This window comes from Acanthochromis polyacanthus, chromosome 21, assembly GCF_021347895.1.
Source record: "Acanthochromis polyacanthus isolate Apoly-LR-REF ecotype Palm Island chromosome 21, KAUST_Apoly_ChrSc, whole genome shotgun sequence".
Classification (NCBI taxonomy): Eukaryota; Metazoa; Chordata; class Actinopteri; family Pomacentridae; genus Acanthochromis; species Acanthochromis polyacanthus.
This window is the reverse complement of record NC_067133.1, coordinates 30,742,252-30,763,882: the sequence shown is the minus strand read 5'-3', so window position 1 is coordinate 30,763,882 and position 21,631 is coordinate 30,742,252. Positions and strand designations below refer to the sequence as shown.

Below are 21,631 nucleotides of genomic sequence, written 5' to 3'. Positions count from 1 at the left end.
TTTCAAAATAAAACGCATCTGGGTTTCACGAACCTTCAGGAAAGTAAATAGAAACACAGACAGCAGATACTAATATATACTAATACATATATAATAAGTGCTGTATCATCTGTGGCAGTACTTCCGCCACTGAAATTTATGAAGAAAAATAAGTTCAGTTTCATCCGCATTCATCCTCAGTTTATCATTTCCACATTACAACTTCCAGGTCACAGAGTGTCTACAAAGGAACACAACATTTAGTCATCTGGAACTGAACCATAGAGGATTTACTGGAGGATCTACTTGTCATGGTCTAGAAATTATTTAAAGTTTGTAGTTTTACAAATTTACGTTTTACATTTAATGTCTTCTCTGTAATTTTTAACACTTTGTTAAGTCGTCCTGCCGAAATGGACACAGTTTGACACCCTGGTTTAGAGTCAGTTTATTTTTCTGTAGTTTTCTTCTGTAGTTTTTGGTGAGGTCCACTGGATGGATCCGACAGGGTCATTTCAGGACAAATACTGGCTCCAAAAAATGACCATGAAAGTTTAGCTTTAAATTAACCAGAGTTAGTTCTGCCACCAGACACAGTGCTGTTCATCCCGTTCATATTCTGTTTATTCTGTTTATATTCAGTTTAATATTATCTGTCTATCTGCTCATTAATATTACCTGCAGCTCTGATTATTAATAATGTGGCTCAGATCTCACATCCACTGTTCATAGAGTCATCTTTATATTTACATCCATCATTTCTGTAAACACGTATATGTAGCCCTGTGACAGACTGGTGACCTGTCCAGGGTGTCCCCTGCCTTCACCAGAGTCAGCTGGGATAGACTCCAGCACCCCCCATGACCCAAGTGAGGATAAAGCGGTGTATAGAGGATGGATGGATGGATGGATGGATTTCTGTAAACACACTTCCATTACTAACAGCTGATTCTCTTCACAGACTGAACACAGTGTTGTTTATATCCTCACTGCAGACACTATAAATAGTACTATAATCATAATAGTAATAATACACAATGCTTATACAGTACTTTTTAAGACACTCAAAGATGATTTACAGAGAAAGTAGGAATATATAAACAGATCAAATATAGAGAAAGGAGCATATAGTGGAGAGGATTTATGGGATGTAGGCAGAGTTGGAAAGCTGCATCTTCATGGATTTATTGAGGATTCTCTGAGTTCCAGAGGACAGACCAGGTCCAGTATCTGGTCCTGATGGGGGTTAGGAGGGTCTTTACAGGTTAATAGGCCTCATTCTGTAGAAAAATTCATTCATACTGATGAACACAGGCTTTTATTTTTAAAGGAGCGGAAGTGGTCTTTACTTTATTCTGGTGCACTTGACTCTCTCTCTCTCTCTCTCTCTCTCACACACACACACACACACACACACACACACACACACACACACACACACACACACACACACACACACACACACACACACACACACACACACACACACACACACACACACACACCCTCTCTCTCCGGTCCAGAAGATGGTGGCGGCTGCAGCGTCCGGTGTTTCCTCACGTGTCCGCGCTGCTGACCGGAGAACCGGGAGCTCGGCGGTCTGAAGGATCTTCTGGAGGAATGAAGGTGTTCTCTCCATCCGCTCCGGTACCGGGGTCCTGATCCAGCGGCGGCTCTAACCGGAGGGACGGTGCACGGCTTCGTCCTCTCTCCGCTGCGGACCGAACTTTAGTCCAGAGGAGGACGTGGATATCCGGAACCGCCTGATCCGGACCCGGAGACCGTCTGGAGGCGCACTGCGTGGCCGTGGACAGCAGGGCAGCATTGATGCATCACCGAACCGGATCGGAGGAACGGGACTGGAGGAGTAGCTGAGCTCCTGCACTGAATCTGCTTTCCATCGGTTCCGGTTCTTCTGTCTGCAGATCAGCTGAGTTTGAGGCTCCGGACTGAAGACAGGAAAGAAAGGGCTCCTGTTGGGCCCTGCAGCGGGACGTGGTTCTGATCCAGAACCGGATCTGGGTCGCTTTCTGTTGGTGTCCAGCTGAGACCTGAAATGAAAATCTGAGCTTCTGTTCAGCTGCAGATGTGGAATCGGACACGGACTTGTTCTGAAGAACTTTGTTCAGCAGAACCAGGCTCGGTTCGGATGGTTCTGTTGGTTTGTTCTGAGAGAAAAACATTTATTCTCCTGTTCTGAACCTTTCTGTTCTGTGATTCTCTCACTTTATCCAGATATTTCCAATGAGTGAAGCTCAGTGTGAGCTGCTGAGTTGGACCGAACCGAACCGAACCGAGCCGAACCGACAGCAACGAGCTGCAGGATGTGGAGGAATGCAGGGACTGACGTCAGGAGGGAAAAATGAAGCTGTCAGAAACTTTGGATCAGAACACCGCAACCAGAACCTTTTTCTTTGGGCTGTTTTTCATTTTTTAGATCAACTTTTGAGAACAATCAGCTGTTAAACAATCCTCTGCCTTACTGCCTCACTCTAAGTTCTGTCAGAAATAAGCGTGCCTTCCTCCCGGTGTCTGGTTCTGGACCGGTCCAAACATGGCGTCTCCCCAACACCAGCACCTGCTGCCCCACAACACCGAGGTGAGCTGCGACTCCAGCGGAGATGGAGGCGTCTCTGTGAGGATCGGAGTCAAACACAAGCATGGAGGCGGGCCGCTGGGCTCCATCGGGGGAGGATTCATGGGGGGAGCCAAGCACTGCAAGTACAGCATTTCCTCTAGCTGTAGTTCTGGAGAGTCCGGAGTGAGGAGGCCGGCGGTCCGGAGTTTTCGTGCTCAGAAGAAGATGCCTCAGCTGTTTGAGAGATCTGCAGGTCATTTCTGGGACCCAAAGTTTGACTCTCCGATCCTGGAGGAGGCCTGCAGAGAACGCTGTTTCCCTCAGACCCAGCGGAGGTTCCGCTACGTCCTCTTCTACCTGGTGGCTGTCGGCTTCCTCTGGGGGTTGTACTTTGCTGCCAACCCTTCCCGATGTGACCGAGCTGCTTTCCTCCTCCCCACCGCTTCCTTCCTCCTCTTCTGCCTCCTTCTTTTCCTCCTGACCTTCACCAAGCTCTACTCTCGCTGTTACAACCAAGCCTCTCTGCTGCTCATCCTGGTGACCTTCATCCTGACCCTGGCCCCTCAGATCCAGACATCGGGCTTCAGGGACCCGGAGGCCCCCACGCCTACCCTGGATGTGGAGGAGTCCAGTGGCATTGGGCCTTCGTACAACCTGTCCTATGAGAAGCTAGTGGGAGGGAACACCTGGCCGCCATGTCTGACTCCTGTAGGCACCTTCTCGCTCTGCATCGAGGTTCTCCTGCTGCTCTACAGCGTCCTCCATGTTCGCCTCTACGCCTCCGTCCTGCTGGGGTTTCTCTACTCCGTCTTTTTGAGAGTTTGGGCTGGCTGCACTTGACCCAGGTAGGGGAGAGGTGGAACCTAGCCTCTCCATCTGACTGGGATACGCTGAGCTGGTTGGGCCCGGCCAAAGCCCTGCTCCACCTCTGTGCCCACGCTATCGGCATCCACCTGTTCATCATGTCCGAGGTGCGCTCACGCAGCACCTTCCTGAAGGTGGGACAAGCCATCATGCACGGCAAAGACCTGGAGGTGGAGAAGGCCTTGAAGGAGCGAATGATCCACTCAGTTATGCCCAGAATTGTGGCAGATGAACTGATGAAGCAGGGCGATGAGGAGATAGGAGACGGATCTGTCAAACGTTACTCCACCAGTGGTGCTGCTGCCGCCATCTCCAGCCCTAAAAACAATAAGCGCAAGAAAACGTCCATCCCACGAGGCCAGATCATCTTCAGGCCCTTCAACATGAAGCGGATGGAGCCCGTCAGCATCCTCTTTGCGGACATCGTGGGCTTCACTAAAATGTCTGCCAACAAATCTGCTCACGCCCTCGTAGGACTTCTGAACGACTTGTTTGGACGTTTCGATAGACTCTGTGAGCTCACCGGCTGCGAGAAGATCAGCACTCTGGGGGACTGTTACTACTGTGTGGCTGGTTGTCCTGAGCCCAGGGCAGATCATGCGTACTGCTGTGTGGAGATGGGCCTGGGCATGATTCAGGCCATCGAGCAGTTCTGCCAGGAGAAGAGGGAGATGGTGAACATGAGGGTGGGCGTCCACACTGGCACTGTGCTGTGTGGCATCCTGGGAATGAAACGCTTCAAGTTTGACGTCTGGTCGAATGACGTCAACTTGGCCAATCTAATGGAGCAGCTGGGCGTGGCCGGGAAGGTCCACCTGTCGCAGGCCACCGCCAACTTCCTGGACGACCGCTACCGGCATGAAGACGGACAAGTCAATGAGCGAATCGGGCAGAGCGTGGTGGCCGACCAGCTCAAAGGTGAGTGCTCTGTGAGATTAAATATAAATGTTGTCTCTTTGTGGTGGCACACAGAGTGGAAAAGTTAGATTGTGTCTCAAACATTAATGTTTGATTCAAGGTCAGCAGCAGGTGTTACAAACTGTCTTGTTTTGGCTCCAAATGAGACGTTTGGCTGCAGTTATTTCACCTGGAGTCCATGAGCTTTGACCTCTTTATACACTGAAGGTTCTGTCCTGTAGTTGTCCTCTACCATCTGAGGAAACGTGTGCTTCTGGCAGTACTTCACCCTCCAGGTTCATCAGAGAGGCAGGGAGTGTTTCCATCATCAAGGTGGACGAGGGTTCAGCATCATGCGTCCTACCTGGTGCTGTCGGTACCATGTGGCTGTAGAACAGACGGACGCCATGTTGGTTCCCTTCCTCCCCTCCATCCTCTGCCCCTCTCTGTTCAATTACTTTCCCTCCAGACGTCCTCAGTGAGTCCTGTTCTTCTAACCTCGCTCTGAACCTCAGGGATTGCTTTACAACTTAAAGGGACTGTCCTTCTAATAGAGATGTGCCTGCAGCTTCACCTCCGTCTCGTCTTTCCTCCGTCTCTGGAAGTGCTTGACTGCAGCTTTTATTTCATATATTTATGCAAATGGCCTCAGTGTGACTAAATGTTGCCTTAATGGCTCTTTTCATCATTTATTCTTGCCGATCCATTATCACCCAGTGTAAGTCAAGTGACGGCGTCTGACTAAGGTACTGCAGATGGCGTTCATCTGCCCTTTTCAATTAGCATTTCAGGTTTATTTTTGTTTCGCTGTGCTGCCTCCAAGGCTGCACGTCCGATTTTGTCAAGTGCATTTTAGTCAGGGATTAGCATGAACTGGCAATTCACACAAATTAGCAAGTCAAGTGTACACAGAAATGATTATGAGTTTATTCATATATCCACAGGATTCCTCACGAACGGAGTCATTTCCTCCTGAAAATCAGTGGAGCAACAAGACGGAGGGAAAGTTCCTTTTGTTTACCAGCCAGCAGCAGTGATTTATGGGCCTTGGTTTCCCCTCATCTCTTAGATTAATGAGCGGCTACCACTCTTGCTCCCTTTTTTATTGTGTTGCCCAGAGTGTGATCGCCCTCCTCCTCGTCTGTCTTCTTGGTCTTCTGGCCTCCATCATGCATTCAGCCTCCTCCAGAGATTTATCCTCTCCCTGCAGATTGGCAGTGGCAGTGAGAGAGCTGGCTGTCAGGACCGAGCTGCTGTGAATTCCCTCCAGTCTGTAAATCAGTGGAGTAAACTGCAGCCAGGCGTGGATCAGCTGCTCTGGTCCCCGCTGCCCGACACCCATCTCTGAGCACCATGTATTTTTCAGCCCCGTTCTGTGATATTTTAGTGTTTCCCACGTAGGTTTTGGCTCCTGTGTGTTTTTACAGTGATGCTATCACTTTTTTGTCTCTTCCATAGGTGTTCAAAAGTTCATACTTCCTTATTTGTAGCTTCCTTCAGTCGGTGTGAGCTATTTCTGGTCATTGTAGCCGAGGTTCTCCTGGCGTGGAGCCATTTGTGGTCAGCCGAGTGTTCCAGATGCATCCTGTTGCTTCCTCCTCGAGGCCTCGGCGGTTTTACCAACAAATGTAAATGCTGAGGCTCAGTTTACATCCCAGTGATGACAGGGAACAGGTCTGATAGTGTTGCAGGTATCTACAAGCTGGAGTCCTTTCTCTGATAGTTTAGAATTAGAATTAGAATGGCTTCATTGTCATCATACATGACAAAAATAGAAATAGCTTCTGCTGGACGGTGCACAACAACAAGCAATAAGAAATAAAATATCAACATTAAATAATAAAGTCAAATGTACATATATAACAAAACAATCTTAGTTTAGGTTGTATAGTTTTATCTCTGTGTAGATCCTCAGGCATCAGGTCATGGTGGTCGTAGGAGCGTCAGTAGAAACCAACCAGACTTCTCTGGTAGGTTCTTGGAGATGTTCCACCTGCTGAGAGGTGAAACGTCTCCAAGAACCTACCAGAGAAGTCTGGTTGGTTTCTACTAAAGCTGCTGTTGTAGAGTATTTATTGTGAATATGAACAATAGAAGTGGAGGAGCAGAAGAATGGGTTCCTTCATTGTGGGATCTCAGGCAGTTTTTTCATCTAATACCCGTTTGTTTTGCTGGATGAAGCTGCCACAGGTAACAGTGCCATGCCTTTCCTGTTCAAGGTTTGATCTGACAGCGATACAAAAAGGTGCAAGGAAAAGAAACACACAACTGAGGGGTGTTGTCCTTCTGTATGGCTGCAGGAGACTGGGCTTGGGCAGTGATCCCCAGCGTTAAATAAATCAGCTTCATGGGATGCTAGTGGGACAAGAGGACAAAAAGGGAAAAGAACAAAAAACAACAACAACATGAATGCTATCAATTCATTGATTGATAAGTCACTGACGCTGTTTCAAATGATTTCTTCCAGTTTTATACTGTAGTGAAACCCAAAGTTACTCCGTTTGAGACTCTGTGGAGAAGCTGGACCTGGAAAATAAGACTAAAATGATGAATTATTAATGAGGTGAATTCAGCCAAAGGTTCTGGCCTTTAATAGACAAACTAATTAATTGAGAAACATATAATCAGAGGAAGAAATGTTTGGTCAGCCTTCTCTTGAACGTATCACGGTTTACTACAGAGGCAGCTCTCTGTTTGTCTCTATGATGGCTGCACATAAGGCTGCTTGTTTTCTACGTTTCCTTACTGGAAACCGGAGCTATATTTGGCTCTATCTCCCTGGAAAGTACGTGTCAATGTCTTTCCTTTGTGCTTAATGCAGAATGATGGCACCTGCAGAAGATTATCCTTTGGAGACTGTCAGCGTGGCCTGATTATTTCTCTGCTGATGACAAAAGCACCAAACGCCGTTCTCCTCTCCATCTGGAAGCCATTGTTTACAGGGAAAAGAAGTGATTCTTGGCTGTTGTTAGCTGAGGATTTTGTGTGCTACGGTAATAATGACACAAACACATCTTTGTAGCGCTCTCCTTAAGCTCTCACTACAGTAGTATCAGAGATTAGCAACAGCTGTCTGCAGTAATGCTGCTGTAGTGGCTCAGACAGACATGTTTTTATAAATGAAAGTGTGAAAACTATCTGACAAAGCAAAAGGTGTCGCTTCTGACAAACCTGAATCGTCATTGAATTCACAGTGAGGCTGGAGCATCTTCACTGCGCTCAGACAGACACACTAATGACCCACATTTGGACTGAAAAGTGGTTCCACCCATGTCATCACTGAGGTACCGGTCCAGTTCCTGAGAACACTGTGGTATTCTACATTCATCTACAGTTCTACAGTTTCATTTATCCAAAAACATCCATCTGAGAGCAGATCCAGCACCAGGGAGGATCTAGTCAGGAGAAAGGTCCATGAACAGGTTCTAGTGATGATTGGACCGTGGTGTCTACAGGACGTCTGCCTGGTTAAAGGTGTTCAGAGAAGATCTGGTTTCTAGTCTTTTCTTAAAGACTGAACAGAGTCTGGTAACTGGTTCAGGTAGGAGGAGGTGTTTTCATTGGAGTCCAGAACTAGACAGCAGCTGATCAGGTGTGGAGTTCAGTTCTTCATGGAGAGGATGTTCAGCGGATCCAAAGAGGACTGAACGTTGGTCTGAACAGGGAATTTTAAAGCAACTGTTGATGTAGTGGACATAGCTAATGGATAAAATGACTGTTCTATTTGGAAACGGCTGATTTTTAATTCAATTCAATTTTATTTTTATAGCGCCAATTACTGTCGTGGTCTTGCTCCAGCTTCTGCCCTTCTTCCTCCTTTTTTTCCTTTTCCCCATCATCGCTCATCCATGTCACCATGTCATGATTCATGTCAGCTCTGTTGTTTTCAGCTGTTTGGTTTTTGTTCTGTTTCCTTAGTTCCGTTCTCAGTTGTATAGTAGTTTAGATTCCGGTTAATAAAGCCCCATTCCTGATCACCAGTCTGCCTGTTTGTGCCTGCGCCTGGATTCTCCAACCTCCCCGTAACAATTACAGTCAGATTGTCTCAAGACGCTTTACAGAACCCGTATGCCTGAACCCCAGAGCAGCCTAAAGACAACAGTGGCAGAAAAACACCCTTTAACAGGGAAAAAACCTTGATCAGAACCCGGCTCTGTATGAGGGGAACCATCTGCTGCTGGAAGGAGGATAGAGAGTAAATATCTCCATAGGGGTACAGAGGAACATTTCAGCAACCATCACTCCTGTGTTCTAATGCTACATTGTGTTAGCTAATGGTGCTGAAAGGCTCATTGATGGTTAGAAAACCCTTGTGCAGTTATGTTAGCACATGGATAAAAGTGGGAGTTTTCATGGAGAACATGGATTTATCTGGATGAACCCAAACTTTTGAACGGTAATGTAGGTCCCATTAATAATAATTTTAATCTATAAACAGCTGCAGTCTTTAAAGGAGCTTAAAGTGACGACATGTTGTGGTAGGACTTAGTGCACAAACAGTCATTTGGTTTAGCAGCGTCTTGTTGCTCATGAACATCATCATCTGATGAATCAGAAACATCTCCACTGTGGTGATGTGAAGAACACTGTCATTCATCTGAGCTTCTCACAGGTCTGTTGTAGGACCGTGCTGCCTCTTCATTACGTCCAGAGTTCTCAGTGACAGCAGCATGTTCTCAGGTTGGTTTGGACCTGTCACCTTCCCTCCTCGTCCAGCTCCATCCAGGATCACCTTCTAATTAAACCAGACTGGGTAATCTCCTTGGCTGAAGTGATTACAGTTTTTTTTTTCAATTGCTAACAAGCATTGGTCCAAACTGAAGTCTCATGTTCAAAACTCTTAACAGTCTGCATTTCCATCATGTATCTCAGCTGAACAGTTCATCTCATCCCCAAAACTGTTTCTCACCAACAAAACGCTTCATTCATGTCTCAAAATAAGCTCATTCAACCACAGCACTAGAAAATAGTCTCACTTTGGAAACAAACGCTGTCACTCTGAGCACACTGAACCACAAAATACCAACAACAGAGAGCATTACATGAAATACATTGTAACCTTTCAAGTTTGAATGATTTCTTTTTAGATAAATCAGTATTTTATTATAAAATAAGGTCTTTGCACTCTGATTGTTCTAAATTATTGTATTTTTTTGCAACAAGAATGAATCAGGAATGCAGCAGTTTACTTCAACATTTACGTATCTTCTCTGTGCCTTTGCATCGGTACTTTGGGACCTTACAAAAAATAAAAAGTTTACTGTAAACAAAAATAAAATGCAGAATCTCAGAATTCAGGGGCAGAATAGAAATCAAGAGATAAAAGTCAAAAACCAACAACACATGTACACTGTATACTGTAACATTCACACCCTGTCGTCTGCATTTGGCCTCATGTTTCCATCCATTACATCTGATGTCTTCTCTGATGCATTGTGGGTAGAACCTTTCTGTCTCCTTCTATACAGTTTCTGATGAGGCCAAACACAGATCACCTGAATCGGTTTTACAGCTGACTACTACACTCAGCTGTGTTTGGAATTACATCATCTTTTTATTTATTTTTATTGTCAATACTTTAATATGGTTTTCCATAGATTTTAAATGTGGCTGCAGCAGAAATTCCTCATGTATTTCCCCCCATCATTCTGTTCTGATTGTGTTTTTTACAGTTTTGAACACAGTATGTTAGCATTTGAACAATGTGCTGTAAAGGTCAAGTGTTCTGCAGGAGGTGAACTAGAAACTGAGAAAAGAGTTCATGAACTGTGGTGACTGTGGTCACTGAATGCATTTTGTGTGAAAGCAATGAAAGTGATTCACAGTTCAGTCGGCATTCTGTTTTGCAGACCGTTAAGAGTTTTGAACATGTGACTTCAGTTTCCACCAATGTGTGTTAGTGATAAAAAAAAACCTGTAATGTTAGTGATTCTCCAGGATCGTATCTTCTCCCTGTGGCCGGCTGTAGTCCTGACCCCACAACACCTCAGCCTGCCACCGGCCTCGTTAACACAACAGATGATATTGATTGGCTGTAATGAGGCTGAGATTGTTTATGATGAGGCAACAAGGAGATGACAGCAGAGCTTCTCGTGTCATGTAGATACCACAGAGATGATTGGTGTTCTGATGATAGGATTTGTCCCAGTTCCTGGTCCATCCTGAAGACCAGAACAATGATTGGTTTCATGGTGATTGATTGGAACACAGAGCGGATGATGAATGTTCTGCTCTCTGTCTCTGTTAGTTATCAAGGTAGCCATTCATGCTTCAGGGAGACTCACGTGCACACGCACACATGCACTTCCACACATTCCTGCCTCGCTGTGAACGCTGCTCCAGAGGGACGTCAGGAGAAAATGACTTCTAATAGCTGCTGGCAGTGACCTCTATCAGGATGAATGAGACGGTCTGAGGTTGAAGGAGCAGAGAAATGAAGGCAGACCAGGAAACGGGGTTAGTTCTGGTCCAGTGCTTCTCCACAGGCCTGGTTCTGGTCCAACACAGGTTCGTAGTAAAGAAAGACATCCGTGTTACCTCAGTACACCTGAGCCCTACAAGTAGTAGCAGTGTGTGTGTGTGTGTGTGTGTGTGTGTGTGTTCTATCTATAGCAGGGGCGTCAAACATGTGGCCCGTGGGTCAAATCCGGCCCACCAGAGGATCCATTCTGACCCTAGGATGACTTTACAAAGAGTAAAAACTGCAGAGCTGAAGATGAATCCTTAGTGTGGACATATTTAGAGACGCTGAACGTTGTGGGATAAAATGGACAAACTGAATCTAAAAGGACAACTGAACCTTTTCCTGAACAGTTCAGTTTGTTGATGAGTCGATTCAGGAGGTCAGGATTACCGCACAGATGTAGAAATGAATGTAAATTTAAAATCATTTCTTGTGTTATCATTCAGTTCCAGATCGCTGAGACGAAATGTTCTGTCTTTGATAACCTGATCTGGAAGCTGTAATGTAAAAATGATAAACTGATTCCCTTAAAACGTTCAGGCTGTTCATGATGTTTTATAGGAGAATAGTTCATAAAATGTTTCAGAATGGACTATTTTTAGTAGAACAAAGGAAATATTAGGAGTTGTGGTTATTTATGGGTTGTTATGATGTGATTGTACTGGTCCAGATCACTTCAGATCAGATGTTTCCCCTGAACTAAGAGGAGTTTGACGTTCTGGTCTAGATGCTCCTCTACTCGACAGGAAGTTAAATGTTTTGTCTTTTCCACTCGGCTGTCCTCTCCTCCTCCCAGCGTTTAAGCGAATCCCTGGCATGATGTTGGTCCAGACGCTGAGCCCAGATCAGTATGCGTGCTCAGCGTTAGGAGGACGGGGGTTCGATGGTGGAGTGGCTGACTGCTGAGAGGGCTACACTTAGACAGCTGTTATAAAGAGGGCAGTACGTAAAAACCTGGACCTGGTAGAGGAGGACTGAAGCTGCTGTGTGTTTGTGCAGAGACCAGTGCTCCCTCGAAAACCTCGGCTCTGCTTAATGGCGTCATACATCACACTGCGTTGTTCTGTACTGTATTATGGTTCAGCACAGCACGGCACCCTCGCCCGCGGCAACGCAATCTCACCATTTATCATCGTACTGAATGAGTCTGCAGAGCCTCAGCAGCCCTGGTCCTGCTCTGCAGACACGGCTCCTGGAGGTCTATGGTGCTGAGATCATTCAGGTTATCTGCTGCATCACGCCGTTAGTCAGCAGGACCGCTACACCTGGACGTGTTCATCAGGGGTCACACTGGTGGCTTCGTCCCAGCAATAAAGGATTTAGACTCAGAGGGTGGAATGAGGTCCTGGATCAAGAGCAGGAAAATCTGAAAGAACTGGAGGTGGTTTTATCTGGCAGCAGGAGGAGGTTTCTGTGGAGGATTAGTTTAGAAATTCTCTTTATGATGCCGGGCTCCAGACAAGACTCAGAGGGCTCAGACCCCTCAGACCTCCAGACCCCACAGACCCCTCAGACCTCCAGACCCCACAGACCCCTCAGACCCCTCAGATGCCCACAGACCCCTCAGACCTTCAGACCCCTCAGACCCCTCAGACCTCCAGACCCCACAGACCCCTCAGACCCCTCAGATGCCCACAGACCCCTCAGACCTCCAGACCCCACAGACCCCTCAGACCCCTCAGATCCCCCAGACCCCTCAGACCTTCAGACCCCACAGACCCCTCAGACCTTCAGACCCCTCAGACCCCTCAGATCCCCCAGACCCCACAGACCCCTCAGACCCCACAGACCCCTCAGACCTTCAGACCCCTCAGACCCCTCAGATCCCTCAGATCCCCCAGACCCCACAGACCCCACAGACCTTCAGACCCCTCAGACCCCACAGACCCCTCAGACCCCACAGACCCCTCAGACCCCTCAGACCCCTCAGATCCCCCAGACCCCACAGACCCCTCAGACCTTCAGACCCCTCAAACCTTCAGACCCCTCAGACCTTCAGACCCCTCAGACCCCTCAGACCCTTCAGACCCCTCAGACCTTCAGACCCCTCAGACCCCTCAGACCGTCAGACCCCTCAGACCTTCAGACCCCTCAAACCTTCAGACCCCTCAAACCTTCAGACCCCTCAGACCTTCAGACCCCTCAGACCCCTCAGACCCTTCAGACCCCTCAGACCTTCAGACCCCTCAGACCTTCAGACCCCACAGACCTTCAGACCCCTCAGACCCCTCAGACCTTCAGACCCCTCAGACCCCTCAGACCTTCAGACCCCTCAGACCTTCAGACCCCTCAAACCTTCAGACCCCTCAGACCCTTCAGACCCCTCAGACCCTTCAGACCCCTCAGACCCCTCAGACCTTCAGACCCCTCAGACCCCTCAGACCTTCAGACCCCTCAGACCTTCAGACCCCTCAAACCTTCAGACCCCTCAGACCCTTCAGACCCCTCAGACCCTTCAGACCCCTCAGACCTTCAGACCCCTCAAACCTTCAGACCCCTCAGACCAGGGGTGTCAAGATCCGTTCCTGGAGGGCCACTATCCTGCATGTTTTAGATGTTTCCCTCTTCCAACACAGCTGATTCAAATGATCAGGTTCGTTATCAGGCTTCTGCTGAGCTTGATGATAAGCTGATCATTTGAATCAGGTGTGTTGGAAGAGGGAAACATCTAAAACATGCAGGATAGTGGCCCTCCAGGAACTGAGTTTGACACCCCTGCCTCAGACCCTTCAGACCCCTCAGACCTTCAGACCCCTCAGACCCCTCAGACCTTCAGACCCCTCAGACCTTCAGAGCAGCTGTCCTCCAGGCTGAGACCTCCATCTGCTCTGACGGAGATCAGCAGCTGTCTGTCTGATAAGAAGTCTCAGCAGCTGACACGGCTCAGCCTGGAGAACACGCAGCACATGTAGCGTGTGGAGTGGAACATGTTACACAACATGTCGTCCAGCACACACTGTTCTCATTTCAGTTTAGTCCAGGTGGAGGTGAGGACACAGAACTAAACCAGTAGTGGTGAATAACATGCAGGAGATTGTTGGTTACAGGATGGACGTCGTCTCTAGTTTTAATAAAACGTCCAAAACTGGAGGACATTTTACCTCCCTTTGTAAATAATCCATGCAGAAAATATTAAAACATGCAGTAGTTGTGTAAATGTAAAAAAAATAGGAGAAAAGAATGTTTAAAATATTCTAAAAATACCAAATAAATCTGGAGTTCCCCTAAAATGTCATTTTTCTCTGGTCCCACCCCCTGATGACCAAACTGGATCTCTAATAAAACAGTAAAACTAAAATTTAAATCTCCTTTTTTTTAGGTTTTATTTTTTTCATTGATGTCTCTGTAATTGTGGGAACATTTTTTAATCAACAAAATATTTTAAATAATAATTATTATAACCTGTTGACGTTTTTGTTGTTTTCTGGCTTGTTTTTGCCGTTTACATCCTCAAACAGTTTTCCTAAAGAATGTGTAGAGCAAAGCTATGTCCTCTCTTCTATTTTCCATCTTTTCATCCATTGTCAGCCTTGATTGAATGTCTCTCTCTACCTCATATTATCAGGATCAGACTCATTCTTTGGACTGGTTTCCATCAGTCAGTTTGTCCTCTTGGTCAGCAGTAACAGCTAGCTAAATATCTAGCTTCTACTGCTGAGAAAAAGATCACATTAGCATGGATTAGCAACCCTGTTACTGTGATTAGAGTAGGGTTAGCAAACAGCACAGAAAACATGGAATAAAAATGCTACCATTGATGTGGAAGCTGAACCAATCAATACCTATTATTGATGAATATGGAGCAGAACACTGGAGAAGAGCAGGTTTATTTTTCAAATGTCCACCAGTTTGGATGCTTCCATGTATTAATATGATGATGATGTGACTCCATGTGTTCTGCTGCAGTGAGGATGGTTCAGTAATACTCTAGTACTTTTACTAGAGTATTACTGAACCATTCATAATGTAATTTATAAAGTTTAGTACACATTTTCTTTGTCTCAGTTTTATGAAAGTTAGTTGACGTTGTTAACCAGTCAGTCTGTTCAGATAAAACCTGCAACACTTCAGATCATTTAGTGATCATTCAGTCAGTTCGTTTTCAGGAACTGTTGGTCTGGTGGAGCCACAAATGTCTGTGGACTCTGGGAACGATGGAACGTTTTCATTTGCTAACGATGACTCGTCAGAAAGGGGAAGTTTATAGTTTTCAGCTGTGACTGCTGACGTCATTGTATGAAACAGAAATATAAATGGAGGGTTTATCAGTGTGAACATGGATGGGAATGCGTGTGTCTGTGTTAGCTCCCAGTAAACTGTTGGGTTGATGCATGGAGCCTCATCGATCTGCTGGGTTGAGGTGTTCTCTGACTGATGCTGGAATAATTAGCCTGAGAGCTGCAGGACGATTTATCGTCTCCTGAAGAGTAGCGGCATGCAGACGTGTTTACTCCAGTTTGGCTCTTCCACCGCCTCATAGAGGACAGAGCTGCAGTAGAACCACCAGAGAGTCATTCAACACCCTCACACAGCCGAGCTTCTGCTGCTTTCTAGGAAAAACGAGGAGCAGCTGATCTGCTGCCAGAGATCAGATCGGCCTGGCAGCCGGCCAGGTGGCCAGGTTGAGGTGGTAGGAGGCCTCACATATGCAGATGTACCGAGAAGATCCAAGATCAGCTGCTACATCTTCAGACAGACACTGGTTTACCTTTGAGAGAGTTACAGAAGAAACGAAAAGCAAACAGTGAAGGAAAGAGATAACAGAAAGATGGATCACACACACACACACACACACACACACACACACACACACACACACACACACACACACACACACACACACACACACACACACAGGGCTTGCTCAGGCTAATTGCCATGGCAACAGGCTGTTGAAGGGGTGAGGGTCAGGCGGTGCTCTGAGGACAAACTGACTTCTTTCAGCTGAATCTCTGCTTCACATTGAGGAGAAGCTGAAGGAAGTTTTCTTTTTGTGAGAGGAGCAGAACTGAGCCAAACACGTGCAGCGATTCTCCTCTGAATTTGAAGCGAACATCTGTAAACCCTGAAAGAAGCACAGGAGAAGTGAAAGCATCCGGAGCTTTCTCAGTGAGCTGAGGTTCTCCTGGTGGAGCTGCTGAGGTTCTCCTGGTGGAGCTGCTGAGGTTCTCCTGGTGGAGCTGCTGAGGTTCTGGTGATAAACTGTTATCAGGAGTCAGTGATGCCTCCTAAGCTTTTTTCTTTTGTGATCAGAGGAACAGAACATACCAGAACTCCTCTAACAGATGCAGCAGCAGCTTCTCCTGACAGATGGAGCTCAGTCTGAAGGCCACACCTCCACCTCCACACAGCCCAGCACTTACTCCTGCAAACACCCACTCATGTAGCCCCTCATGTCCCCTCAAGTCCCTTCAAGTCCCCTCATGTCCCCTCATACAGCCCCTCATGTCCCCTCATGTCCCCTCAAGTCCCCTCATGTCCCCTCATGGCCCCTCATGTCCCCTCATGAAGCCACTCATGCAGCCCCTCATGTCCTCTCATGTCCTCTCATGCAGCCCCTCATGTCCCCTCATGTCCCCTCATGGCCCCTCATGTCCCCTCATGAAGCCACTCATGCAGCCCCTCATGTCCTCTCATGCAGCCCCTCATGTCCCCTCATGTCCCCTCATGCAGCCCCTCATGTCCCCTCATGTCCCCTCTTGCAGCCCCTCATGTCCCCTCATGAAGCCACTCATGCAGCCCCTCATGTCCTCTCATGCAGCCCCTCATGTCCCCTCATGTCCCCTCATGCAGCCACTCATGCAGCCCCTCATGTCCCCTCATGAAGCCACTCATGCAGCCCCTCATGTCCCCTCATGTCCCCTCATGTCCCCTCATGAAGCCACTCATGCAGCCCCTCATGTCCCCTCATGTCCCCTCATGAAGCCACTCATGCAGCCCCTCATGTCCCCTCATGCAGCCCCTCATCCCCTCATGTCCCCTCATGCAGCCCCTCATCCCCTCATGTCCCCTTATGCAGCCACTCGTTAGTGTGCACAGCGGTGGGGTGGGGGGTGGGGGGGTGATAAATGGCTGTGTGAATTATGAATGAGGAAAGATGGCGGGGAGCCGACGCCTGCTGCAGCACTCAGTATGCACGCATTAACGTGTGTGTGTGTGTGTGCGTGTGCATGTGGGTTTTCCTCTGAATACTCGGTCCATATTTGTCTTGGAGTATTTTATTGCAGGACTTGCGGCTGGACTGAATGTCAGAGCATCTCAGTGTTTCTGTCTCATCCCTCCTGTGTTGAATAAGACGTTCATGTAACGCTCTTCCTTTTCCTGTATTAACTTCCTTCTCTGTGCACATTTTCTATAGCATACAGTGTTTAATGTCCACCAGGACATATTCTTACATTTTTACATCTTGTTGCACAGTTTTTTGTTGTATTTTTATTTACTTTACATCAATATAATCCTTATATCCCAAGTTTTAATAATATTTAAAGACTTATGTCTTGACTAATACAATAAATTAGCCTAGCCGCGCTAGACAACCCACGGCAAAGAATTTAATTCTCTGCCAGGGTCAACAACAAAAACGACAACAGTGGTTGAGCTCCATTAGCACCGACTCTGAATAATCTTTCTGTTAACATGTCTGTAATATACTTGAGCTTCACCCATTGACTGTATAAATAAGGCTTCACCCAACTACCGCATCCTCTGATTTCCGGCGCTTCAGGAGTCTATTCGTTGCGTTGATTGGTTGTATACCTACCCAATTGCTGCAGAGTGATTTGATAGACAACCTTTTAGCCCGCCTCCCTCCCTGTTGAGAGTTCCTAGACCCTTGTGTCTTCAGAGCTGGGTCTAGCGCGGCTAGGCTAACAATAAATAGCTTACAAGTGCAATAAACCTAAAAAAAATGTTTTTTTGTTTTTTCACATATATTTCAGAATACAGACACAGCATAGCTGCATCCCCCAGATCAGTAGAAAAGTTGCACATTATCCCATGGTCTGTTTATAGAGGTGTTTGATGTTCTGTGTCTTTATTGTGTGTTTTTACAAACCATCACTGCAACCAAAAGGCTCTGAGACCTGGAGAATGTGTGAAATGTTCGTCTGACTCCCAGATTTATACACAGAAAGAACGATGGATCTGACCTGGTTTCACATCTACCACCAATCAGAATTATGGCTGCTCTGGGCTCTGCAGGGTTAAACAGGACCTCTCTAAAGTCTGGACAGGAAATCTCATTAACTATAGTTTCTGTGCCTCCACGGATTAAATATGGCTATTATATTAAATATATATTTGATTAATTATGAAGCATATATTTAATATAATATATTTAAAAATTAATATATTGAATAAAATGTTGTATTTGTTGCTATGAGTCCAGACTTTAGGGACACCCTGTACGTCTTTAACCGTCCTCCTTTCCCTGTCTTTAATGCTGTGTAACTCTACATCAGTCATAAAACAATAAATTAGTTTTCCAGATTTTTTTTAGAGCTTTCTGACTTCCCATCTGCCCCAAGCTCATTTATTCCTGATGGAGGCATAAAAGTTAATATAAAATAACATATTTAATATTGTTTAAGTGTGTTTTTGGACATTGATAGAGGAGGAATAAACTATTAGGCAACGAGGAAAGCCCTCAGAGAGCTCAGTCCTCCTCCAAGGCCGCTCATCCTTGGATCATTTCCCACGGATGAAATTTTAAGAAAAAAATCATAGCAGAAGTCACAGCATCATAGAATGTGTCCATTTAATATAGATGTACCCACAAACAACATGACCTTATGCTGAGCACAGGTGTGTGTTCTGCATGTGTACGTTATGTACAGATACTGGATCACATGACCTAAATATGCAGCAGGAACTGATGGGACTCAGAAACACCCCCACAGTTTAATCAGTTGTTCCTTGGATCGTTTCTGATGGATAAGTCCTGATAAGTCCTCAGAGGTGGATTTGTAGTAGGATCGCAATCAGCTGATGTAGTGTTCACTGGTTGTCATGGTTACAGTGACACCTGGCAATGACACAGAATATTCGGATACCAAAATTAGTATCCGGATACTGCCGTAGCAAACGAATATTCGGATATCCGGGTCCAGCTCTAATAATAACAGGATCATCTGTATTAGGATCACATGGTTCCAGTCTTCCTGTGGATCTGTCAGTAACAGCAGCTTGGTCCTTACATCTGTGATGAAGATTGTTTTTAAGTCCTGGTGGCTGCAGATGGTGTTTGTGGTTCCAGTGCAGTTAGTCCAGTCTAGCTGCTCCTCCATCCTCAGACGTTCTATCTCCAGGAGCCTCCATGCTGTATCTGCTCCAGGCTGGCTGTAGGTGTGTTACTGAGAGCTGAGGACCTGATGTGATCCCAGCAGAGGTCATCCCATCCTGGCATCATGCTGGATTTCTTCCTGCCTCCGTGTTTGTTTTTGCTGCCCTCCATCTTGTGCTGCCGCTGCTGTTTTTAAATCTCACCTTCATCATCAGTGAACGTTTCTGCTCCGTTACTCTGAGCGGTACCGGCTAGTTCCTGGTGTTCCTCACTGAGCCGGGAACTTTAATGAACCTGAAAGTTCTGCAGGTCACAGAACAAACACCAGAGCAGAGCTGGTGTCCTGTTAGAACAGGAATGAGGGTTTTTAAGGTAAAGCTGAGGCTGTGTCCTGGTTTCCTCTGCATGGAGAGTCCTCAGGGAGCAGATCAGGTACGCTTTATCTTCAGCCACGTGACGGCGCCATGACTGGAAGTGCTGAGTGAGCAGAGTTTGGTGAGGAGGAGAGGGAGGCTGCCTCAGACACGTCTAATCGATATCAGAACGCTGCTTGATAACACCTCTGGATGACAAATCCAATTTCAGTTAAATCAGGACAGGAGGGCAGAGGAAAAGTCCTGACAGTTAATTAATCAGAGATGTGTTCCTTTTATGTTTTATTAGCAGAGTAACAGACTGACTCCCACTTTATATATTATCAGAGAACACATTAGAAACAACAGAATGTTATTAATCCCAAACCAAAGTTCAGAGATTTATCATTTTTATGATTTACAGACTTATCAAGAAGATATAAAACACAATTAAAGATGATATGAGAGATCTAGACAATAGGAATAAAGCCAACAAGATGAAAATGCAGAAAAAAAATCACAAAAAAGCCTTTTAATAAAACTATAAAAGATTAAATATCCATCCATTATCTAAACACCGTTTAATCCTCAGTGCGGACTGGAGTCTGTCCCAGCTGACTGAGGGTGAAGGTTCACCTGGACAGGTAACAGTCTGTCACAGGGCTACACATAGAGACAAACAGTCACACCTACAGACAGTTTAGAATCATCAATTCACCTCAACATGTTTGTGGACTGGGCTGCTCAATGGGCTAGTGGTTAGCACTTTGGCCTTGCAGCAAGAAGATCCCCGGTTCAAATCCCGGCCTGGGATCTTTCTGCATGGAGTTTGCATGTTCTCCCTGTGCATGCGTGGGTTTTCTCCGGGTACTCCGGCTTCCTCCCACAGTCCAAAAACATGCTGAGGTTAATTGGTTACTCTAAATTGTCCGTAGGTGTGAATGTGAGTGTGATTGTGTGTCTGTATGTGTAGCCCTGTGACAGACTGGTGACCTGTCCAGGCAGCAAACCAACAGTTTGCATTGAGCATAAAGGTGTTTTCATGTTAGAGTGACGGCAGTTCTTTTGACCTTCATATTTAAACAGTCAGTGACACATCGATTAAAGATTATTCCACTTTTATTTTGGAGCGAGACAAAATTAGAAATGATTTAAGAAAATCTTTGTAACAGACTGAGCTGCATTCAAGGGTAAATGTCTTGTTTCTGTGATGAAGGAAGCTTCCAGAGTGTGGATGTCTGATGTTCTGACTGATCTGTGGTCATTATGTGAGGGAGGAACAGGAGATGGCTCAACATTCAGACGGCAGGTGAAGGAAGATGGAGGACAGAAGAGAGGAGATGGAAATGAATGTGAGCTTCTGGGATGATGTCAGGGTGGAGATGAAGCCAGCGGATCTGATGGACGGATGGAGAATATCCAGGCCAGTGAGCAGAGGAGAGGCGTGGTGGAGGTTCTGGAGGGACGTCAGCTCAGAGTGTTGTTCTGCCAGCAGAGCGAGGCGGCTTGGAGCTCAGAATACAAAGAACACGAGAGACGGACTTTGGAGGGAAGTCAAGTGTTTCTATTGTGGCTGGAGAGAGCCGAGTAAAGCAGGAAGAACGCTCAGATGGAAATTCAGCTTTAATACCACCTCTGTTCACAGCAGAGGAACAACAGGGACGGATGTGGACTGGTTTGGTTGATTAGAACGGGACGACGGACCTCAGAGTGACAGAAAGCAGAGAAGAGTTCTGATGTAATTCAGTCTCATCTCAGTCCAGAGACACATTCAGACCATTTTCACTGACAAAAGAAAAAAATAATTTAGTACAACATATAAACCAAAGTTTCCAGCCTTCTGAATGAAAGGGAGCAGAAAGAAGAATAAACTGTTGGAATCTGTCCTTTATAACAAACCATCAGCTAATAATGAGCATAAAAACAAACTAAAGTCTGAGAGGCTGCAGACATTCTATCAGAGCGTATCTCAGAACAGACTCTGACTTACACTGACTGGTAGTTTATTTGTGAGCTTCATACATGATCTGCAGAACACTAGAATCTACTACGTCTGTTTTAATGAAGGAGTTACGGGTTTGTTGGATCTCTGTGTTTTTTAACTGATTAATCTTATGGTTCTTTTCTGTAAAATGAAAAGTGGAAGTTTGTCTTAGAGGCATTAAAACTTCAACCCAGCAGGTCAGATATGGAACAATCTGACAGTTATAGAACTT

General features: G+C 46.1%; 1 protein-coding gene across 1 annotated transcript in view; it reads left to right on the top strand.

Moving 5' to 3' along the window:
• Positions 1-1,456: 1,456 nt before the first annotated feature.
• Positions 1,457-21,631, top strand: part of LOC110952023 (adenylate cyclase type 9) — a 40,970-nt gene continuing 20,795 nt past the window's right edge. Inside the window, 2 exon segments of the mRNA XM_022195335.2 lie at positions 1,457-3,362; positions 3,365-4,339. Coding sequence (XP_022051027.2) covers positions 2,534-3,362; positions 3,365-4,339 — 1,804 coding nt within the window. The 5' untranslated portion in view covers positions 1,457-2,533.